Source organism: Python bivittatus, unplaced genomic scaffold, assembly GCF_059951505.1.
Source record: "Python bivittatus isolate LINGU-HERP-01145 unplaced genomic scaffold, Pbiv_v1 ctg000070_np1212, whole genome shotgun sequence".
NCBI lineage: Eukaryota > Metazoa > Chordata > Lepidosauria > Squamata > Pythonidae > Python > Python bivittatus.
In genome coordinates, this window is record NW_028277034.1 from 48,572,663 (window position 1) to 48,596,739 (window position 24,077).

Below are 24,077 nucleotides of genomic sequence, written 5' to 3' on the forward strand. Positions count from 1 at the left end.
CCAATAACTCTGCAGGCCTGGTTTAGAGCAGGGTTCCTCAACCTCAGCAACTTTAAGATGGGTGGACTTCAACTCCCAGAATTCCCCAGCCAGCATGGCTGGCTGGGGAATTCTGGGAGTTGAAGTCCACCCATCTTAAAGTTGCTAAGGTTGAGGAACCCTGGTTTAGAGGATACAGCACCAGCAAATGGAGATGGAGAAACAGAAAATGGGAGGAAAGGCATACGTGAGTTTCCAGCACTTTCTGATAATGGGAATCAGTCGTTCCCTGGTTACGTGGGTTCCCATTTATATTTTGTTCATCTTCCTAACTAGATTTGTTGGGCGCGAGACTTGAAAATGAAGGGGACAGCCTTTTGCAAACTCAGGCTTGCCTGTGTTACATTTGTGCCGGGAATGTGGAGAAGTTGGTTGCCTGCTGGACTAAAGCTCAGGATGGAAACAATCCACTCTCTCTTCAGGTTAGGCCCTTTATTTGTTGGTTCCCTTTTGGTCCAGTGCTTGGGAGATACTGTATAGTCAACCTCCTTCTAAAGTGTCTAGGTTTTTGCAAGAAAATGACACTATTTCCATTTCCCTGGAACGCAAGCCGATACTTCTACGGAAAGAAGGCTTGGGTGCAGCCACTGCAGTTTGTCTGGTTTCCCACTTTGAAATGACTTGATGTGTGGGTTGTTGACGCTGAAGTACCATCTAAAGCAAAGATGGGTAATACAGGGCTTGTGGTACATCCCCTCCCTGGACTAAGTTAAAAATAAAATATTTTTCTAAAATGGCATAAAAATCTGACAAGATTAGTGGTAAGGAAGCTGATTTGTCCTGAGACATTGCCCCCATCTAGTGAGCTTCAACTATTTCTTGGGACTGGGCCTTTTATAAAGAGAAAAACGAGCCAGCCATAAGCTTACAGAATGACCCAGAGCACAGGGATGCAAAACTGATGATGAACGCCACTCCTTCCAGCTTTAGTTATATACATCGATCCGTCTCAGATTCAAGCTTGGTCTCCTTTGCCTTTTCTCCTTCCATTTCAACCTTCTAGGATCTCATTGAAAAAGTGGTCATTCTGCGTAAGGCAGTCCAGCAGACACAAATGATGGATACCAACGCTGTCGGGGCTCTTCTGGCTGAAAAAATGAGCCAATATGCCAACCTTTTGGCTTCACAAGGCAGCATTGCTGCGGCTTTAGCTTTTCTTCCAGCTAATGCCAACCAGGTAAATGGACTTCACTGTACGTATGTATATTTTCTTCTTTTGCTATCTGCTAGATTAGCACACATGATTGAACTTAGCCTTGCAGGACAGAGGCTTGGTCAGCCATCTCCAACCAGTTGCTGTGAGTCCATTGTCTTCTTGTTTCTGTTCCAACACTTCTGTGGTAACGTAATTTTATGGTAACGTAACATGTTCTCTTGGTAGATCTGGGCTAACATGTGTCCTGTGAGTATGTTTAACTGGGTATTCTATGGTTTGCAGCCCAACATTGTGGTGCTACGGGACAGAATCTGTAGAGCTCAGGGGGAGCTTCCCAGGGGCCCAGAGGCACCCACAGCACCTTATGAGCAGCAGCCAGCAACCAAGGGAAGAAGTGGGTCTGGTACTGGCCAGATGCAGATGCCACAAGCCCCAACTCCACAATATTATCAGCAGGTAAAGGCATTTTCAGCCACTGCCCTTAAGCTGGTGGTTACAATATTTGAAATGACGCTGAGTGTGTCTGCATGATGTTCTGTTCAACATTACCCAGAAATGTCCCTTGAAAGCTCTTGAGTAAGAGCTTGTTATACCTTTTTCAGTTTGGAGAGATGCTCTTTGTCTTCTCGTTTCAGAAAGCGCTTTTGGAAATCTTGCTACGAAGCTGCTTGAGGTTTCATGCAGTGACTAGTCAAGGTCTTACTAATGTAAAACGCCCTTTGGAATGCTAATGTGTTCTACCCCCAGCTAATGCCTGGAAGATCTCCCCCTTCTCCATTCCTTGCTTTAGTTTCCCCTTTGGGTCTTCAGTTTTGATAAAGCTTAGCATTGTAAGTTGTCATTTTCCCAGCAGACGTCTTGCCCAAAAAATGTTATAGCAAGCTTGTCACTTAGCTCAGTCTTTTCCACCTTACAACTCCCAGTATCCCCTTACAACAGACTGAAGTCAGTGAATGTTGTACATTTATACCAGACTTGTAAATAATCTCTCAGCAGCACCCAACAAGGAAAGGCTCATAAACTAAAAAGGGGATGATTCATTTCTTTCAGGACACAAATGACCAGCATGAGTGTTCCTGTGCACTGATTGTTGATTAACATTTTAATAGGTTTCTTTCTATCAGCTGATTATGAAGTTATTTTATGGATGTGGGGAGGGAAACCTATAAGTGTTTCCTGTTGCTTCATCCCCCTTAATAAATTGGGCTTCGATATGGTATTGATTCCTGAGAAACATCTTATCCTCCTTCCTCATTCACATCCAGACATTTATGTAGACATAAGACAGAAACCATATCCAGCCTCCTACATCAATTTGGAACACCAGTTTGAGAAATGTCTCTGTTGGCGTCAAAATAGTGAGCGGTGCAGCTGTTAAGGTGCTAACTGGGTGCCTTCTTACAGAGACTTAAAGCTCCTATTTTATTTTATTTCTTAAAATCCCCCAATTTTTTTAAAAAAATGGCAGAATGTTTGCGGCACCCTCATGTGCTTCAACATTATCTTATTATCCCTGGACCTGATCCCTTTAGCCCAAAACTCTCTGTTTTTGTTTTTTTTTTAAACTGCAATCTCTGGCTGGGAGGAAGTTGCCCACCCTTGATTATGCAGGTTCTCCCCCCGCCGCCCCCACCTCCGCCTCACTTAATTGTGTTGTACCATTTGATCAGGAGATCAAGAATCTCTTGGTGCAGGAGACCATGATTCTTGCAAGCAAGCTGGGTATAAAAGCAGCTTACAGCAGCCATATATATAGTGAAACCCAGCATTGTTTCAGAAGAGCTTTTATCAACATAGGGCTGCTGGAAGATCAAACAACTACCTATGAATCAAACAATCAGTTGTTAAAAGTGGTCCCCAATTAATAGCAGTCCTAAGCCAGCAGAATATATTTATTACTGATAGGAATCAACTGGTTGTTGGAATATGAGAAAGACAGGGAAAGAGACTGTCTGTGCATTCAGTCTTAACAGAAGAAATACCTTTTCGCTAAAGAAAATCTTTTTGTGCTAAGGACTGGTTTGGATGGCAAAATAAATGTCTATAAAGGGAAGGTGGGCAACCTTTGGTGTCCAGAGGTGCCCCTTAATGTTTTTGATGGGGTGAGAGCTAGAGTGGGTGTTGCGGTGATGGAAAATGGGGAGGCTGTTAATAGACTGCAAAAAATGTATGTTAAAATGTAGTTTTAGAGTAAGAGGTTGTTTTATGTTTCATTTATATCTACTGTATAAGAAGTCAGAAGTCATTATTTTTGTATTTCTGTTTTTCTTCTTTTCCTTTTCTATTTTTCAACACTTCTGTTTTCTTTTTCTACTTCTAGCTTTTATTCTTTCTATCCTTTTTTCTTGATTATTAGTTTGTATTAGTTTTTATCTTTCTGCTTCTTAAAATTTAATAAAGCTGTTATAAAAAAAAATGGGAAGGCTGTGTTGTGCAGGTAAACAGATCAGGATTTTTTCTTCTTTTTTTGGTGGGGTGGGATATGGGATTAAATTTTTTTCTTTAACTGTGCAAAGCCTCGTTTAAGGTTCATACTAGTGTTCTTGTGCTTCCTGCCACAAAATGGTGGGAAAGCATAACACCAATTTTCAGCAAGTGTACTGCTGGATTTTGGAGAGGTTTCTGCACTTTGCCAGTTATCCCATTGTGTCGATATCTAGACTGTTATTCTACAAACGAAACATTGCAGCGCTGTATGAAATGTTATCTTACAAAAGGGCTTTGTTTCTGAAGATGAGCATAGTTTTACTTGATGGATTTGCGTTTTGTTTTTAGCCCAGGAGAACAAACACGATAAGATACAGAACATTTGATCTTAAGTTACACCCATGTTTCCTTTTTGTCTTTTTCAATTATCTAACCTCATTTAGCAACTTTGTTAAGCATATATGGCTTTTTTCACTTGTCCCTTGTCTTAATACTAGATTCCCAGTCTAGCAATTGTAGTGGACATAGAATAGCCTGCTGTCTTCCTGAATTTTGCATGAACAAACTCCTACCCTTCCCAGTACCTTTCCTTATATATCACAATGCTATGTGTTGGGCCCTGTATTAAAGTCTCACAACAGAGGTTCCTTCCCAAAGAAGGCATGGAAGGATACATGTTTCAAACTCTTTTGACATTTGCAAGGCATTTCTGTCTAATTCTCTTTGTGGGTTAGCACGAAGACTCTAGCTTGCTGCTTACCTTTGTCCAGTGGAAGAGGATACATAACTTGAGCTGCAAACAATATAAGCTTCTAACCCTCATAGCATGACTGTACCTCTTAAGATACAGGAAGGTATCTGGTCAATATTAGCTGCGTTGCCGATATATTTAATCTCTTCCTGTTGTTGCTGCTTGGTACCTAGCATGCTATGATGATGGAGGTCTTCAACCAATTACTGTAAATGGCCTGAAATTGTTTCTTGGTGCATTCCTGGGCATTCTGGGTGTTTGAAACTTTTTGGCTTTTCACTTCCTTTTATTTTCATTTTCATTTTCATATTTATTTTTATTTTTATTTATTTATTTATTTTTATTTTTCCATGATTGGTATCTCTCTGTTCAATTCAGGTTAGAATTGCCCCTACTGTTACTACCTGGAGTAACAAAACCCCCACTGCCCTTCCCAGCCTTCCTGCAGCCTCTCCCTCTGAGACACAGGTATAGCATTCATTATTCCTCTTTGAGCAGGATCTGCTCTCCTCCTATAGACCGCATGCCATGTTCCTGGCATGCTCTCCTTTTTTACACACTGTATAATTCACAATGCATTCTTGGCCATCTGGGAAGCAGTTTCTGATTTCCAGCTTATCCTGAGTTTCTCTGTCTTTTATCTCCAACAAGAGATAATTGCTGTATTTTAAGATACTTGGTGAATGTCAGATAATCTACAAATTTGGAATTCAACTAATCAACCCCATAGTTTTCATTTGTGGAGCAGATGATCCTGAATTATCTCATCGTCCTTTCCCCCATTTATAAAAATCTTGAAACAGATCCACTTCTCCTCCCTGGCCAACCCAGTAATCAATTCAGTAATGTTGCTATTTGAGACTACTGTATGAGCTTCTTGGTAATCAGATTTGAATGCTTTACATTCAAAATTCCTGTGGTAACACAATAACCAAGGGTAGTAGAAAGGAAGGATGCGTGAGCTGATGGCTGATATGAGTTCAGAACATTTCACTTGAAAACCTGGAATCCCTGACAGGTCTTCCCTGTTGCTCCCGGTGGTCAGGTCTAACTTCTGTATTTGTTCCTCCCCCCCCCCTTTCTTCCTCAGAGAGATAACCCCCCACCTCCTCCAGGGTTTATTATGCAAAAGGACATGAATCCGCATATGCCACCACATCTTCCTGCCCATCCCGATTACAATATTTACTCAAGACAGCCATGCCCACAACGTAAGTAGCTGTAATCTTCTCTTGCTTGATTTTCAGGGACCACACGCGCTGGATTCTTTAAAATGGCTCAGCAGATATGGGACAATATATTGCCTTAGTTTGCCTGGAATCTAACTCCCTCTCTCTAAATATAATGTTATTTGGTGCCAGGCAGTCTAACCCCAATGTAATCAAAAGGGGAGTTAACCCTTTCTCTTCTCCAAAAAAGCGAGGAGGAGGGAGATAATTGTTCTTGATTTATTAAAAAAAGGTGCTTTCCCACCGTTCTTTTTTTCTTCTGATTTCTACGCTGTAGCTGTTTCTTACTGTTGGTATCCCTTGAAAGTGTGATCCCTGTAACAGAGAAACGAATAAGGATAACTTGTCCCCACTTCTGTTATAATGTATTGCCCCTTTCAGGGACAAAATAATGATTCTTGTTCTTGATCACTGCTTGGGGGAGTAAAGGGGACCTAAGCATTTTGCTGTGGCCTTCCCTATCAATAGAGTAAGTTTTACAGAACTCTTCCTTAACCAGTGCTTTTCAGATGCCTTAGACAGTGTTTCTCAACCGTGGCAACTTGAAGATGAGTGGACTTCAACTCCCAGAATTCCCCAGCCAGCCATGCTGGCTGGGAAATTCTGGAAGTTGAAGCACATTCATCTTCAAGTGCCCAAGGTTGAGAAACACTGTCTTAGACTGTAAATTCCATTATTCCCAGCCAGCTTGCCAAATCACTAGGTTTGATAAGGTCTATCCAATATGTCTCCAGGGTGCTATGTGGAGGAAGGCTGCTCTGTAACTTCAGATGTGAAGAGAAAAAGCAGGGCATATTTTTAATTAATGGCAGCCAAGCCAAACCTCAGTTGAATGGGCTATTTGGAGGGAAGGGTGTCTGTTAAACTCCAATGTCTGTTAAATCCAGATGGATGCTAGTAATGTCATATGCACTAATGTAGAACTTCTGCACAGTTCAGCAAAATGTGTAAAAACATCAATTGGACATCTATGCAAAGGATGTAAAATGACACAAATTATGCAGATTATGTTCTTGTATGAACTTCATTGTGGTGGAAGGGTTTGAAGTCTGCAATAAAATGCTGGCCATTGTATCCAAAAATTGCTGAATGGAGGTCTGGAGAATCAGGACTTTAGGTTAGGAACAATGTATGAGTTATTTATCTCACTGTATTTTCCCAGCACTGTGTCAAAGGATTACAGATGCTGTCTTGCCCAGATGGCCTATCCTTTGTGGTCTCTGACTGAGCCAGGATTTCAGCCTAGGTCTCTCCCTCTTTCCCTTTTTGGTTATTGTATTGTGCTATTTGCAGCTCCAGATGATCGGTTTCCCCTAGGGCATCATAGAGGCATTAAATAAAATGAATGCATGTTTTGCAGTGAGAGAACTGTAGTTTAATGAGAACTCATTTGATTCCCTTCTTTTTCTCTCCTTCCCACCCAACCTAATCAATAAGTAGTACAACAATACTTTACAGCCTAGCCATTTCTATTCTGGGGGAAGAGGGCAGGGCGAAGTATTTTGTACTTGTAGAACTGACTACTTAATTGTACATCCAACTTTAATGATTGCATTTCAAAGGAAAAAAATGGCACTCGGATGAATAATACGTTTTCTAAGCCGATATAAACCTGTAAAGTAAGTTCTACCCTTGCGCGTATGTGCATGTTTTAATTCTGTCCAAAAATTCATTCTGGCTGTTTTTAACATTAAGCAGGAACCTGTTCAAAAACCTGTGATTTGAAAGAACTGCAGATAGTTGCTAGAGCTGTTTTTCTTACTGACTTTTTTCCTCTTTCCTCTTCAATGTAGCTTGTCCGCCAACACAACAGTATTCTTTTCGACCATCACTCTATCAGCCGCAACAGCCACCTCTTGCGCCTCCTACTTCAACCTCCTACCCTACCCCCAATCCTCCTTACATGCCCTCTAATCCTCCCAGTGCCATGCCTCCTCCCTTATACCCATCCCAACCCCAGGCCTCTCCAACAAGCTTGAATCCAAGTTCTTCTCTTCCTCCTCCCCCTCCTTCTGGTGCCTCCTTCCAGCATGGCAGGCCAGGAGCTCCAGCATCTTCTCTGCCGTATACATTGCCTCCTGGACCAACAGGTACAGAGACCGCGACCAGTGAGTTGGCTGCTTCCCACAGAACAGGTCTGCGCTTGAAGGGGCTGCGGGTTTTTGCCTCGGGCATGGGAACAGGGTGCCTTTTATATTATTCTTATTAGTGTTGCCTGCATGTGTTGATCTTGTTTTGTGAATGATGTAGCATCTGGGCACACTTTGACAATTACAGAAGTGTTGCCATCTTTGGACGCTGCATAGCATCAAACACTTCCTCACATCCTGTTCAGAACAGTTCAGATGATAGCTTTCCATCCACGAAGAGGAGGCTCTTAAGCTAGGGTGCAGTTGGCATTCCTCCCTGTTTCTTTATGGAATATTCTCGCTTTAGGAAGACCGGCTTCCATGACTTTATTAGTTAAAGGGCATCGTATGATTGCTCACCAAAAGACAGTCAACGTATTTGTGCCTGTCAGAAGGAGTTGGCAGCTCTAAATCAGCAGCTTGTAAGAACAACAAGATGTCTGGTTCAAGAGGCTGTGGAAGGGAATCTGGCTTTTTGAGTGTTTAGCTATTGTTTGCAATCTGTGGCTTAACAGCCATGAATCCTTGCAGTGACATTAGCATGCTGCTCTTTTATTTATTGATATGTTTATTCCTATCCTTCCTTCCAAGACGTTTAGGGCACTTACAGTGCATTCAGAAAGTATTCGGACCCCCTTCACTTTTTTCAGTTTTGTTATGTTGCAGCCTGATACTACAATCGTTCAAATTCATTTTTTTTCTCATTAATCTACACTCAGTACCCCATAGTGACAAAGTGAAAACAGAATTTCAGAAATGTCTGTAAATCTGTAAATTTATTAAAAAGAAAAAATGGAAATATCACATGTTCTTAAGTATTCAGACCCTTTACTCAGTACCTTTACTACAGATTAACAAGAAGAAAAATGAATTTGAACGATTGTAGTATCAGGCCACAAGATAACAAAATTGAAAAAAGTGAAGGGGGTCTGAATACTTTCTGAATGCACTGTATGTAAACGTCTTTTGCCAACCCCAAAAGGTGGACCAAACCATGGCATAGTAGCTGGTTCATGCATCATGCTAAACTAGTTTTGTTTTAACTACGATCTGTTGGTGGAGCCAGTGTGATTGGGTTCCCAAGTACTTCAGTCTGATGTGTGAACCCAACCTGCAGCTGATCCCATAGAATGTAATGAGCTTCGCATCTGACTGGGTCTCCTGACTGAGACAGGATCTTTCACATCCTTTTCTAATCACACAACTTTTCTGGCCCTCCAAGATATTATCTCTCTATAGGTTCTTGGAGTGGCATTCTTGCTGCACCTTATTTTTGTGCTCACATCCATGCTATAAACACCCCTCCTTATCCTGGTGCCCTGGCTGGAAGTGATGGGATTTGTAATCCCAACATACTTAGAGGGCACGCGTTTGGGAACGCTTATATAAAATATATATCTATGCAAAGCAGCTGTTTTTTTTCCTATTTGTAGAAATGTATCGTTCCTGGAAGACGTACATTTTCTTGAAGCCACGTGGGCACTTTTTTGGTGGCTGCTGTAGTTTTCTGTTGTATTTTGTGAGACCACGGGGGGAGAGGCAAAGACATGTCATAATGCTGTGGAAATGGGTGGGGGTGATTTTTAAATGTTATTTTGGGGTGGTCTTACCTTTTTTTTTTTCAGTTTTAGGTATGCGAAGACTATTTGACATCTCAGCATACCTTTTTCCCCCCTTTTGTTTCTTACCAAAAATTGGCAAAAAGCCAGTTAGGGTTTGGTAATTTGCCCCCCATTTTTAGAGTCATGTTTTGCCCACTTCTCTGAAATCTCTCTTTAGCCTATTTATTTTTAAATGTCATAATTCTAATCCGGCAAACCATATTTGGCTGGTGGTCCAATACATCAATTTATATTCATTGATAAGGAAGTGTGTCCTTTCCAATTGCACCCAAGTGCCAAAGCAGTTTAGAAGGCCATTTAAACAATGCAGTTTCCCCACCAGGGGCTGAACAGAAGCATGCGTGCATGAATAAAGCATCTGCTGCTTTATGTATGTTAAGTATGGCATGAACAAGGTATGGCTTAAAAAACCAAGGAGCTATTTTAACCTTGCTTTTGTACTCCCCCCACCCCCTTTGGTCTCAGGCACATTTTAATGCATGATAGCAGACCTGTTCCTTTGCTGATGTAATTCAGTATTCCCTCTTGAAAAAAAAAATTATACCCTAAGTCAGTGTTGTCCAAACTTGGCCACTTTAAGATGAGTGGAGTTCAACTCCCAGAATTGGGAGTTGAAGTCCACTCATCTTAAAGTGGCCAAGTTTGGACAACACTGCCCTAAGTGAATGGTGGGGAGGTCATGGTTGCTCAGTGGGAAAAGATTTCCTCTATCTGTCAGAGTGAAGGCTTAGCTGAAGTGCCATTGCTTCCACAGCCTATAGGAGCTTAAAACCATTGTCCTTTCCGGATAGAAAAACAGTTAGGATGCTTGGCAGATTCATTGTCTGTAGGACTATAGAAAAGGCTTCCCCAGGCTGAAAACTCGCAATCCCTATCCAGCCCAGCTTCAAATACTGGGATTTGAAGCCTAACCTTATTCATCCTGATTCAACCTGCAGAGTGTTCTTAGGACAAAAGACTTTCTGTAATGAGGAGGAGATATCTTCCATTTGCAACCAATCTATTAAAAATTGTGTATGTAACCCTGTACTCATTTACCTGGAAGTAAGTCCCAATGAAAGCAGTAGGACCTACTACCACATTGATACATGTAGGGCTATGTTGTTAGTGGATCCACCCAATGTGTAAAAGGAACTGAATTGCCAGGTCTGCTAGGCCAAGTCATGTTCCCAGTGACAATGAAACTTTGCCTGATCCTGTTGTCTTTGCTCCTTACCTGCCAAGAATCAGTTGTTGTTTTTTCTGATCTTTGTGTGTTTTGTTTCCTTTGGGATCTGTCTATCTGAGGCAGGTAAAGCACATTAATGTGGGCCTTATCAAATAACCTAATCTCCTGTCCTGCCAAAAATAGGGCCACGTCCGGGTTACTTATTAGCCAGTGCCCACTGTGATCACTTGTAATAATATTAGTTTTAAGCAAAAAAAAAAAAAAAAAGTCCTGCCATGCTCTTGATTTCCTCTACAGCTATAAATGTAGCAGTTTTAATTAATAGCCCATAAATTTGATTTTTCGGGTGAATGTCAACTCCAGGTCCAGCTCTATTATTAGGCAAATTGAAGCAATCAGGTGTCAGGTGGTGAGAGGCATCAAATAAGGCCTAGCCCCATCCACTACCCTCCCAACCTACCACATAGCATCTACTGCTTTTGGCTGGACATTTGCTATCCCCCTTGTTGGCCTGGATGCATTGATCTCTAGAAGTCCTCAGAGCCAAGTGGCTGCTGCCAGCATAACAAAATTTAGAGGGATGGACTTACCCTCCTCCTTCCTCCTTCCTCAGGACCATGGAGATCAGATTAGTATTGAGGAGGTGGAGGACAGTTCCAAGATAGGGCAGGTGTTGTCTTCTCATTGTGAATCCAGGAAGAGTGGAAGATGGCAGATGGAGTTTATTCCAACTGCTGCCATTTTATTTTTACATTTCTACCCTTGCATCTTCCAGCACAATCAGATAGGAACCATGAACTGAGGTGAAGAAAAACTTCTTCAGAACTTCCACAGTGTAGGATTTCAAAACTAGTTGTTCCTTGTCCAAAGCAAGCTATTCTTTATTTTCTAAGAAACCTCTCAATAAGAATATTATCAACAAGAACATTATCTGAAATACACCTTCCCGAAACTTTTCCAAGACAACATGGCTTTATTATATTTATTGCAAAAAGGGAGTCATTGCTCTCAACAGAATGAGCCTAAAAGCTATTCAGGGATATCTCCCTTTCCTTTTTGTCCCCCAGCCTTATCCCATTGATCTAACTCTACAATTTTGCCCAAAATGGTTTCTTTCAAAGGTGTTGGTCTTCAACTGCTATAATCCCTGAACCAACATAATCAAAGGCACATCTGGAGGAATGTGATTTTACTATCAGTAGTAAAACTGCAGGTGTCTGCAGAATAAAAAGTTTCAGAAGCCATACCATACTGCCAGGAGAAAACCTACATCAGCACTCTATCAAAATTCAATCAAGTCCGTGCTCATTTTAGCACACTGTCTCCTTCCCAACCCTATTTCAGTAATAAGAAATAGAATTCACAGGTTAAATTCAAGCAGAGTTTTGCATATCACAACAAACCATAATTTTGTTAACTGTTGTTTTTTATTGAACTACAGTTAATGGATTCACACTGGCTCTGAGCCATAAACCATGCTTTCTACTCCCCAGTGGCAGAGTTTACATAGCATGTTAAACCACAAAGAAGGAATCTTCATTATGGCTTAGTGCAGTATGTAAATTATTTGCATATTTGATGAAATTTTGGGGCTGAATGTGGAGAATGGTATGAATGCTGCTTCCATGGTATTTTCTGCATCTCCATATACAAAGCCTAAAAAATATAATAATAGTTCATAATGGATATATTTTGAAATACCTCCTAAGTTGTTTTTGCATTTTACCTGCAGAATATCATTCTTTACAAGACCAAGCCAGTTTCCTGCAAGGTGAATTAATTATCTTATAAAATAATTGAAGCTCAACAAGCGGATCTAACAAGTTTGAATCTAGCAGCGCATGCAATCACTATTTCAACATTCTGAATTAATTAAATTTGGTAAATTTAAATGAAATTTAACATCTAATAACATTTTTAATAAATATAAAAAGTGATAATGAAATAACCAATCTGGGGTTTCCAATCACAATTGTGAACAGCTTTTAAAGTAATGATTCATGAAGTTCTTGGCAACAGTAACCCTCCTGCAAAATATTAATGTCAGTGATTAGAGCAGCTTTTGTACAAGCAAGACAATTCAGCTACGTGTTATGAAAGGCTGGCTGAAGAGCTGAAAATGCAGTCTTAGGAATAGCACCCACCACCCAGGAAATATGTATTTCGTGTTTAAAGAAATAGAAATTGTGCTCCCCAAGATGGAATTAATATGTGTAATTTATGCAAATTAAAGAACATTACAGAAATTATCTAATAGCTCTTTTCTCATGTAGACCCCCAAGATAGGGTCCCCCAAGATAGGGAATAGAAAAAGTCATGAAAATGTTCATCTCGGCATACTCATCCCACCATTTGTAGATAATGATGATAATAGCAATAATGCACAGGCTGGAGTAACCTCATCTGCCTCGTAAGAGATCCCAAATTGCCATAGAGAAAGGGCTGTCCTTGTGTCCTGCATTTGGGATGCCAAGAAAAGGTCTTGGAACCAGGTAATTGTGTTACAGAACAGACCTTATTAGCACAGAACTCCGAGTTCAGGAGAGAAGAAAAGCAGGAGGCAAACTGAAGTGGCTTTTCACCAAAACATCCTAAGATAGATTTGGGAGCAGAAGAAAACAAAACAAGCTTTGCCCCCCCTCCCCTCCCCTCCCCTCCCCTCCCCTCCATATTGTGAAAAACATGACCAGGGAATTTAGGAGATGCAAGTGCTAGGAATTACTCAGCGTTCCCTCATTTTTCAGGCAAGGGAAAAATTCAGTTTCACATACTTCATTGCCTCTGGCCCACTACAATTTATTGAGATGTTTTCTTTTGTTTTGGCTAGTTGAGGAAAGACAAATGTAGAACACTTAATCTTTGCTCATCTTAAATCCAGCAATTTGGCCAGCCTCTGCAATTGCCCCAGTATTGGTCATGTCCTCTTAGCAGGTTTTTCACATTCGCTTGTCATTCTTAAACGCAACAAAGACAAAGACGAAATTCTTGTGAAGCAGAATTAATTGATACTTGTTGATGCTGAGTGTACACAGATCTGCTCTGAGGAGGCCTAGATGTTAACAGAACTGAATGTTAACATGTATTGCTAAGTTTACAGTTCTGTTGTTATGAAGACCAGCAGGAATTATTTTCATTTGGTGTATTTCTCAAATGTACTTTGCAGATTTATAGGCTGCCCAGTTCTAGATAGCTTTAAAAATATAATCAGATAACCTGATGATTAAAAACCATAGAAGATACTTTGAAAGGCCTTGGTGAAAAACAGCAATGTTGTGCAACAAATATGTTCCTTGTTTTAATTTGAACAGTCCTTGTGATGAGTGAAGGACAGGATGCCAATTTCTGGGTACCATCCAAACCATTTTTAGGATGAAATCCTGGGAATTCCTGAATAAGAAAAAATTCCATTGGGAATATGTGCTCTTTCAGCTTTGCAATTCATACCAGCTCCATTTTCAACTGGACTTTCTCAGGAGCAATTCCTAATGAACTGATTAAAGCGTGCTCAGAATTATACAGACATGAGCACTGAACAAAGCTAGATTTACATTCAGTAGATTATCTATCTACCTATCTCTTGGCATTGTACATTTGCTCTCAATCTGATCTTTTGTGCAAACCATTTTCCCTTGTAGACTTATACGAAGGGACCTATTTCAGTTGAGCTCACATTTTCCCCCATTTTACAAGTTGATGTGCACGTACACATATTAATCTAATGAGATGTGGGTTGTCCTTTTTCTCACCAATCATTTTCCTATGGACTTTGTGATGAGAGTATTTTCCACCCTAGTTTTTTCTTTTAGTTTTATACATTTGCTTTGATGGTTCTTGTTTAGAACTGAAAAAACTATACAAAAATGTTTCCATTAAGCATTGGAATTTTAGAATAGTTATCTAGGATGGCTTAGAAGCTGGAAACACATGCAGAAGGTGGTGCTGGCTACTAGCTTGGCAAACTTCCAAAAGGGGTTGGACCAATTCATAGAAGTCATGGGGATCAGCAGCTATTAATCTTGATGGTAGCATGACTGCCTCCGAAGGCCATCTGCTGGTGGCTTTCTTGTGCCAGCATGGGAATAGACTTCTGGACTAGATGAGCCAGGGGTCCAATTTGGCAGGGCACTGCTTATGTTCTAACTTTGGAGATCCTTTAGCACTTTGCAATTCTATCCCAGTCTATTACAATTCCATATAGTAAGCCAAATTGGTACCCAGACCCACTTACCTGGTGTTAGAGCACTATGTTAACTGGGATGGAGAGAACATCATTCCATCTGCAGTTTCCCCAGGGACCTTTATTTATTTACTTATTAGAGTTATATCCCCTTTCCTCCAGGAGTCAAGGCAGTATATGTAGCACTCCCTCCTTTTTGTTTTGTTTTTTTCTTCTGCAACAAAAACACCAAGTTTGAGCTGACCCAAAGTCACTCCTGGTGCTCCGTCTTGAAATTTGGTTTTACTCAAAGCACTCTGTTTGGAATTTGAAACAGCTGCTCCACTGCATTAGAAGTATTCCAGGAAAGTTGGAACAAGCTGTCTGAAGTTTGAGGTGCTTTGAATTTGAAGTGTTCTACATAGCCCTAAAAACACCTAATGAGCTAGTATTTTCATCCTAATCCCTCACCTTAACCCTTATACCACACCCGCTTTCTGAGATTAAGCTATCTGCAGATGTGGGAAGCCAATCCACTTGAGCACCCAGGCCTCCTTAAGAAGTATTCGTATGCAGAAATCTTACTTTTGTTACCACTTAAGATGATTAGCAACTGGAGCAGCAACATTTGCTGGTAGCTCAGTGTGCATTCAGGTTGTAGATTGTAAGTGGGCAGCTACACTGTGTTCACAGCAGCTTTGTTTTTCTGATCCTTCTGGTTTAATCTGAACTTTTTCTCATATGTTGTGTTGCTATGGAATTATGGCTTGTAGGAGCATCAGTGTAGTAAAAGATAGCTGCCCTTTTCAGTTGCTGCAATCAGGTGAGGAGTGAAGTTTCCATAATGAGACACAGCAGGTATAAAATTACTTGCTTTTTCCCAATATCTTTTAAACCATAGAACAGATTTGAACCATGTATTAAGAAAATTACTGTGTTATTACAGGCCCAGTTCAGTGTAATTAATAAATGGTTGTACCCATTTATTAGATAACTGGTCAAATCTTAGGGGAGCTGAGATGCAGATTCCCCATACTTGAAATGTTCATTGTGTGAAATGCACAGATCCATAGAGGTGAATGGTGATGCTGTTCCAAACAACAAGCAGCTCTTAACTCACTATTCAAGGTGGGCTGAATTCCAATGTGATGCACTCCAGATGTGCCAGGATTGCAGTTCTCAAAGTTGCCTGCTTGCTAAGAATTATGAGACTTGTGGTCTGATATAGCTGGAGGGCACCAGGTTAAAAGAAGCTATTTCAAAGCATTGTCTTCTATTAACATCTGCTAAAACAAATCTCAACTTAGGTGGAAATAACAAATGAATAGTAATAAATGTTCAAAACGATGTAATAGCATGTACTTACAACAAATATTTCAGATTGTCTGTTGATCTGTAAGCCACTGCCAGCTTGATGTAAGGACAGCATGACTGGAATAATTTTATTATACTATCAAGGTATATAATACTTTAGGGGTCAACTAAGCAGAAATCCCAGGTCCCTATCCCAGGGTGTTTGCAAACTACATTTTGACAAGAGAGGAAAAATTAGCAGAGCCAAATTAGCATAGTTGCAAGACAGTGTAACAGAGTTTAGTTTCTGTTGAGGGTTAGGAGCAAGGAGTTAAGCCAAAGGCTTCCTAGATTCATTACAAACACTAATGTTACAAGTACGGAAGGTTCATCCTGTGACATTCCTAGATTTGATGAAATGGTGAACTTCATATAGAATGTGGCAGGCCTTTCTCTTGGCCACTTAGATTTTCTAGATTTGCCTGTGACTGTTTGTTCTTGTTGCAGGGCCTCAGAATGGCTGGAATGATCCTCCTGCTCTAAGTAGAGCTGCAAAGAAGAAGAAGGTTAGCAACACAAGGATGAACTGCCATACACCAGTCTGGCTGGCAGATAATGTTAAGCCAGGGTTTAGCCTTGAATGCAGGATGGGGCCTTCTTCCAACGTGACACTTGCAAGCTTCCTCTTCCCTTTCCTCCTTCCATGTGGCTTGGGGAAAAAAATACACCCAACGTTTATTTTTGCTTTCACAGAGTCATGGGAGTTTTTTTCCTTCTGTCTGGCCCAAAGCATTAAATATTTGCTTGGAACTGCATGCAGATCGGACTGTTCTGAGCATCTTCAGAGGCTTTTCTTTGCTTCTCTAACTGACGAAAGAGTTAATTTGGAAAATATTAAATGCAGTCCCCCTTCAAAAAAGGCAGCACCTCAGAAATGGCGTAAATGTCATTGTTTCCCTTAAACAGCAGACATACACAAATTGATGTTGCAGGGCCACATATGATCCCTGAAAGCATTGTTACAGAATTGTGATTTTTAATATGACAGAAGTAGAAAGTTATTAGAAATATGTTATGGAGGGTAATAGTAACAGTAACCACATTTAATCTTAATTAAATATAAATTAAATGGCATTGTGGTCTCATCCACAATTTTTTAAACTACAGCCCTGCAGTACTGCTCAAAGGACAGGTGTGTCCCTTGGCCCAAAAGTGTTGTGCACCCTAATTTAAAACATCATTTATAAGAGGCGACAGAATTGCAGAGATGATAAAATTTGAGTCATGCAAGATTGAGGGATAAGGGGAAAAGATCGGATTTCTATGGGTGTGGTTTTATGATATTCAACAAAACTGATTTTTGGGGGGGCAGTTGTGATTAGAAACAATTGCCTATGTCTTTTTCTGGTCAAATGTCTTAAATATTTAAAAAGCCTTATTGCTAAGTTCTTAATAATGAAGTTAATTTTCATAGATACTTAAAACCAGTCAGTTGATAACTCCTGCTAGGTTAGTTTATGCAGGGTGAGAAAAATGAAGTAGTTAAGATAATTGCTTCAGCTGATACAATTTGAATACATTTTTCTTGCACTTCTCACTCATTGCTTGTTTTTGTCTTAGGTGCCTGACACCTTCTTGCCTCCCGTTCCCATCACGGCCCCCATCATGACTCCTTTATCAGACCCACAAGCTCAGCTGCAGCAGCCTCCCACTTCAGCCCCACCTCCAGCTCAGGTTCCCTTCCAGCCTTCCCATCTGCCTCCGGGCCAGCCAGGGTTACAGAGCCCGTTTCAGAATGTTCCACAGCCAGGGGTCCAGACAATCATGACTCCAGCCGTATCAACATCTAGCATGGAAGGAGCACCAGGAGCACCAACAGGAAACACCATGCAGGTCAGCTTGTCTTAATATGCCAGTGATTGTGCTTGGATGTCACCAAGTTCTTACTTGCATAAGAGGTGCGCGCACAGCCTCTCCACAGTGGATTCTTCCATGGAACATTTTGAATAACTCCAGAGGGTGAAAGCACCATAGACGGGGAGGTATCTGCTAGGGAGGAATTCTGGAACAGTGTCTGCAGGAAGATTTTCAGGAAATCCCAGTAATGGAGATGCCCAGTGTTTGTTTCCCCTGCCCCTCCACTGAACTTTGACTATGACATGAACTGTGATACGAAGTATGATGGACTTGGACTACAATATGAACTTTGACCATGATGCCAAATTCCTTGGAGGTTCAAAGCTGCATGCCCAAGATAGAAAACCCTTTTAACCTTCCCTGTGGCATCTTGTTTAGTTGGCAGGGAAGCAGTTATGCTCCTTCCTTTCAAAGGGGGAAAACGGTAATCAAGACAAAGACCTGCCCCTGAGAAAAATCTTAGGCTTTGAGGAATCAGGGCATCCCCTTTGCCTCTTCTCTGGGTGACAAGTCAATTGAAACCAATGTTTTTCCTGAGATGGGCAATAAAAAAATGGGAAAATGCTAAAGTCTGGATTTACAGAAGGATATAGAAGCTTTCCTATGTGCCAAATTGTGTTGACCTCTAGGTGTCAGAAATGAGGTGAAGGTGGTGAATTAGCCCATCATCTTCTAAAAATTCCATGTCTGTCAAGCATCTACTTGTAATTCCCTTTGGGCCCTCCCTTGTTACAAGGCCAGAAGTCCAGTCAGTTTATTTTTTCTTCTGTAAGTGTGCGCATCTTTCCTTCATGGATGAGAAGGCCATCAGCTGATTGGATTACTTGAATATCTGACCCAGCTCCAAACTGGTTGCTGCTGACTGCCTGGCCAGGAGATGCTCCTCTTTTCCATTTTGGGACAAGGCCCAGGGGGTGCTACACAGCAACACAATAATCCTTTGACTCACTAGGCTGTCCATCAAAGGATCTGACTCACAAATATGGCTCCTGAGAGCCTCCTCGGTGGGTTGGGCTACTGGGTCATTTTCCTGTTATTTATTTTATTGGCTCATTTTAGCGTATTACCATAACAAGTCATATTTGTCAATCCCAATACTTTAAACCTGACAGATGTTAGCATTTAGCGTCTTCATAATGGAGGGAGTTCACAGACTTGATTGTAATCTATTACTCTCCTATTAAAGACTGGAAATAGATGCAGGCTTTCTCTAACCAGTGGGCACTGAGAAGAGCCTTGCATTAAGACAACATTTCCTGAAACCATTTTTTTAAACCACAGTTGGATGGGTTTGCATAAGACAATAAGTCATAAGCCATAAATTATGGTGGTATAACACAATGTGTGAAATTAATCATAGTTGTTTGCAATTCCCACTTGGTAAAAAGGCTGGTATCACATGAGTTCCAAAAAATTTTCAATTATTTTTTTCTCTCCCCCAGCACATGCAGTCCCTGCCCACAGAGAAGATAACAAAAAAGCCCATTCCTGAGGAACACCTTATCCTAAAGACCACTTTTGAAGCTTTGATCCAGAGATGTCTCTCTTCAGCTACAGATCCGGTACATCTTTCACATGAGATGCCAGCTCTGTTATTTAAAAAATGCATTTTGTGTAGCATAATCATACATTCTAGCTAATGGCATTCTTCATTATATGACAAGTCACCGGAGCTGATTTATAACCACTAGCTCAGCTCTCCCCATGCTTCATATAATCAAGTTATCAAGGAAATTGCAGCTACCGTGTGATTTATGCAGTGGGCCATAGATGGAGTCCCTCCTTCTGGAAGCTCAGATGAAATTTAGTGCTTGCCAGTGCATATGGGAAGCAAACATAAAGGTATGCAAAATATCCATTTATAGTTACATCTAAAATGGGAAGATGACTCTCATAGTCCTGTTAGCTCCTGACTTACTCGGAGAACACATCTTTTTTTTGCACAGAGAAGCTTTTAACCATCTTCAGTTTGCACTTTTTCTCCATTTCAGTTAGTGGTAAGCCACAGCATCTAATCATCCCCAGCCACAATGGGAAGTGCTCAGAAATGATAGAAGCGGTAGTAGAGCAACTGTTGGAAAAGGCTGAGATGCATAGCAGGTTTGAGCATTACACCATCCTGAGACCTACAAGGAAGTGCGAAGGGCTACAGAAGAATTAGCAGATTCAGTTCAATGACTGGTGTGGGTCTTCCAGGCTGTTCAATTCAGTTCAGATTCAGTTCAATTTGGCAGATCCATAAAGCCGCTGGAAGTTAGAAACAAGAGAGGACAGAGGACGGTTCCCTGTCGTCATTATGTCACAAACCACCTCCCAGTTCATCTTTGGACTGTGGTCCAATATTGAGAATTCTCTTCTTCCCACTACTAGGATGCAAATCCATTGGCCAGAACCTGGACTACTGAATTAAGAAGCTTATTTTTCTTGATCCCAAAGCCAGTTTTCCTTTGTAGCTTCTATAAAGTCTCAAATAAAAGACTGCGGCTAGGCAACTACACAGAGCAGTTCTCAGTTCCTTCTAGAACAATGCTGAATATGATATATTTCAGTCCTGCTTCTCCAAAACATAAGGAAAAACTAAGCTTTAGACATTCCTCAAGAGTAGCCTCATGGAGAGCACATTGTAGTAGTCAAGTCAGGATGTAGCCAAAGCTTGGGCAGGTCTGACCGATAAATCCCATTTTATTCCTTTCCCCCACAACACATTACTCTTGCATGAAATATAGCTGACTTTTGAAACATCCACCCTCAAATATTTAAAATTCTAACACATATGTGCATACCCCCACCACACATTTCCTGTCTATCTTTTCCGAAGGGAACAGCAAGATATTCAGGGCATTGACCTAACCAGGTCACCAATTTAAGACTAAACGTGTCCATAGCATAACATAAATCTTTGTTTAACAACTCTGTAAACAATTTAGGTCTTTGTTTGACAACAGTGCCTTAACATTAATATTTCAAAGTAAAGGATTCTGTGTTTAGAAAAGGACTCCATGCCTTACCTTCATAGGATAGAAATAACATTTAACTGAAATCTACTGGTGTACATCAAACTTGAGCTGTCCAAATCTTCTAAAGTTGAGGATCCAGCCAACTTGCATCAGATCAAACTTCCATCCCCTGGTATGTTGGACTACATAATTCCCAGAATTCCTCACTAGCATGGCATTCTGGATATTTTAGCTCAACACCCCTGGAGGATGCTAGAGAGGGCAGACTACATCAGACTGTATATGTGCAAAATCCTTAGATGTTGTATTCAGTCTGAATGCAGGATGTTCTCAGGGGTGGAAATAGTCAAAGTAGAATCTCTGACTCTATTCCTTCCACCTTGAAAGCATAGGTAAATGCAACCGTGGTCTTCCATCAGTGCTGTAAGACAACATTTTGAGTAATTTTCTGTTCTGCTTTCTCCCATAGCAAACCAAGAGGAAATTAGATGATGCCAACAAGCGCCTGGAGTTTCTGTATGATAAACTTAGAGATCAGACGGTAAGTTTTATTTATTGCTGTGAACATCTCTTACATCCAGTGATTCTGATAATTTTTTTTTATCAGATTCAGAACACTTTCTTTACAATTCCAGAAGACGTGCAAGATAACTTCAGAAGAACTTTCTTTTAGTTTTGAAATAGTTCTCTGGGCATTGAGATTTATTTTTGCTTTTATTTCTCCGTACACTTTAAAAACACCTGTATTTGTTAGAAACATGCACTGTGCTGAGGAATGGGCCCTGTAATGTTTTAACAAATACATGAAGTGCATTCCTGGGGTGCATTTGAATTTCTGTGATAAGCTATCATAGAGGAATGGTGTATGGTGGCTGGATGTTTAAATGCATTGATCACTTGGCTGTGAGATGAAATCAGGACTAAGTCTAATTTATCTCTTGATTCCAAATCAGTACAAGACCCCTTGAAGAACTATTTGAACCAGCTCAGATTGGTCCACCTGTTCTAGCACTGTATATCCCCAGCAGTGTGGCAGTGGATCAACAGAAGATAGTTTGACTGTAGCATCTGGCATTCAGTAGTTTGTTGCCTTGGAAAAAGGCAGATTACACTTGAGTGTATGTGATCTAGTGAAAATATATTGCGAGATTTGAGGGGAGAGACATGGGTATTCACACAAGATGGCGGCAGCGAAATAGTTTATGCATTCACAAAATGATTTCCAAGGTGGAGCGTCTTAGGTGGTACAAATTAGTCATCTTACAGAAGCTCCATTAGTGAAACTGAAATAAAAATAGCTTCCTAGGCATCTGCACATGGTAGGACTTGAGCTTCAAAACAGAAAAGACACTCATTTGAACCCCTAGTTTTCTGTACCAGTGATTGTTTCCCCAAAGCAACAATGGTTAGGGATGCTATTACTCTCTAAGAGGGTAGGAGATGAAGAGCCTGGCCAAAAACTAAGACTGGGACGGTAGTCTAAACGTAGTCAAGGCCCCAAAGCCCATCTTTGCCCTTGTATCACAGAAGGCGAATTCTGTGGTGCATTCTGGTTGCAAATTGAAAGAGGCTGGGGGAAATGGCTTAGTAAATCACGTACTGTTAGGGGGAGGGGATACTGCTACAATCTTATAACTACCGGTTGTACTTGGCACGTATCACTGTCCTTGCCCTGTTAGCAGCTGCTTTTTGTTAGTTAAGCAAGTTCAACTGCTATTCAAGCGAACAAGAAAGAAGGTTTAAAAAAAAAAAAAAAGCTACAACTGTCCTACAAATAGCAATTTGGAGAGTGTTTGATGTCCAAACAGGCCTAGGTTGGGAAAATAACAATATATTGTCCTTCGTGTCAAGGATGGTTCCCATATTCTTTTTTTCCTCTTTTCCAGCTCTCTCCAATGATAATCAATGGTTTGCACAACATTGCCAGGAGCATTGAAACCCGGAACTATACTGAGGGGCTGAACATCCACACCCACATCGTCAGCACAAGTAACTTCAGTGAAACGTCAGCCTTCATGCCCGTGCTGAAAGTAGTTCTCACTCAAGCCAACAAGCTAGGTGTCTGAAGTGAGCTTCAGTAGGAGGCGTATGGCTGTGGAAGGGTGCATGAAATGCTCCACATTCTGTCCCTTAGAGCATGATGCGGTAGAGAGCAGGTCACTGCAATGTCCATGCAAGATGAGCTTCATTTTAGAAGGGCCCATGAGCTCTGGTGCTTATTCTTTCTCTTCTCTTTTATTATTCTTACCTACAGATACTGTATTTAATTATGCCACCCCCATATTGTCCATTTTAAATGCATGTTATCTGCTGCTTTGAAAGTGGCTTTTAAATACTGAAAAGAGAGAATATCAGGCAGCCATCAAAGAAATTCCTTCCACAATTCTCAGTATCAACCAATTAAAAGTTCCAGATTCTATTTTATATGTGTGCTGAGTTATTCTTCATTTTAAGCATCCATTGTTGATTTGATTATAATTAGTTTAACTTTCACTTCATTTAATAGCTTTGTTCTTGTTGCGCCACGTGACTATTTAAACATGTTTGCATAAAATTCAACTTCAAAAGTACTTCTCAGAAATTAAACATCAGCCTTCTCAGAACCTCAACTTTTGAGTCAAAATTACACAAAGGTTATTTTGAATAGATCATTGTATTGATGATGTTCTCATCAGTGATGGAATGCTGCTGTTGGATTCATCATTTCTTCTGATGCTTCGTTATTTCCTAAGCTTTCGCACTTTGGGTCTTCATGAGATAAGTGTTGGTCAATATCTGCTAAGCAATCCCTTCATGTGGGAGAGGACAATGAGGGATATTCAGGTTAAATGCCAGGACATTGGCCTGTTTTTCATGATTGTGTGCAGCATTATAAAAAATGATTATTATTCACAGTCCATGACCAAACCAACACATTCCACCATATACAGCAGTTGGGGGGGAAAATCAAATAAATTACGTAAAAGCCAAAGATAATCAAAGCTGCAAAGAAAGCACCAGCCAATTCATGTGGACTAAAACTACAGTAGAAATTTTGCCATCACCCTTGATACATTTAGGAATTGATCACTTAAAAAGAAAGGAGTGATCTCTTCATCCTGAGAGAATTTATACTTTGTAATAACTGGGTTTAAAAGTTTTAATCACCATTCTGTATAAAGTGGACATTTTAATAAAACATGAGGTATAGATTCAATGTCTGAACACATAAAAATTCAGTTTTTACATGGGTA

At 40.6% G+C, this 24,077-nt stretch overlaps 1 protein-coding gene across 11 annotated transcripts in view; it reads left to right on the top strand.

The window, feature by feature from the left end:
• Positions 1-23,263, top strand: part of SEC31A (SEC31 homolog A, COPII component) — a 49,013-nt gene extending 25,750 nt beyond the window's left edge. For 2 of the 11 annotated variants that reach the window (XM_088133119.1, XM_088133120.1), the window contains exons 18-29: positions 316-461; positions 1,043-1,216; positions 1,478-1,651; positions 4,752-4,841; positions 5,464-5,584; positions 7,396-7,737; positions 12,254-12,292; positions 16,478-16,536; positions 17,591-17,863; positions 19,330-19,449; positions 21,314-21,385; positions 22,731-23,263. In XM_088133119.1, the coding sequence (XP_087989245.1) occupies positions 316-461; positions 1,043-1,216; positions 1,478-1,651; positions 4,752-4,841; positions 5,464-5,584; positions 7,396-7,737; positions 12,254-12,292; positions 16,478-16,536; positions 17,591-17,863; positions 19,330-19,449; positions 21,314-21,385; positions 22,731-22,910 (1,790 nt within the window). In that variant the 3' untranslated portion in view covers positions 22,911-23,263. The remainder of the gene's footprint in view (positions 1-315; positions 462-1,042; positions 1,217-1,477; positions 1,652-4,751; positions 4,842-5,463; positions 5,585-7,395; positions 7,738-12,253; positions 12,293-16,477; positions 16,537-17,590; positions 17,864-19,329; positions 19,450-21,313; positions 21,386-22,730) is intronic. The other 9 variants (XM_088133122.1, XM_088133121.1, XM_088133123.1 and 6 more) reach the window with 9 other exon arrangements.
• The last annotated feature ends 814 nt before the right edge of the window (positions 23,264-24,077 follow it).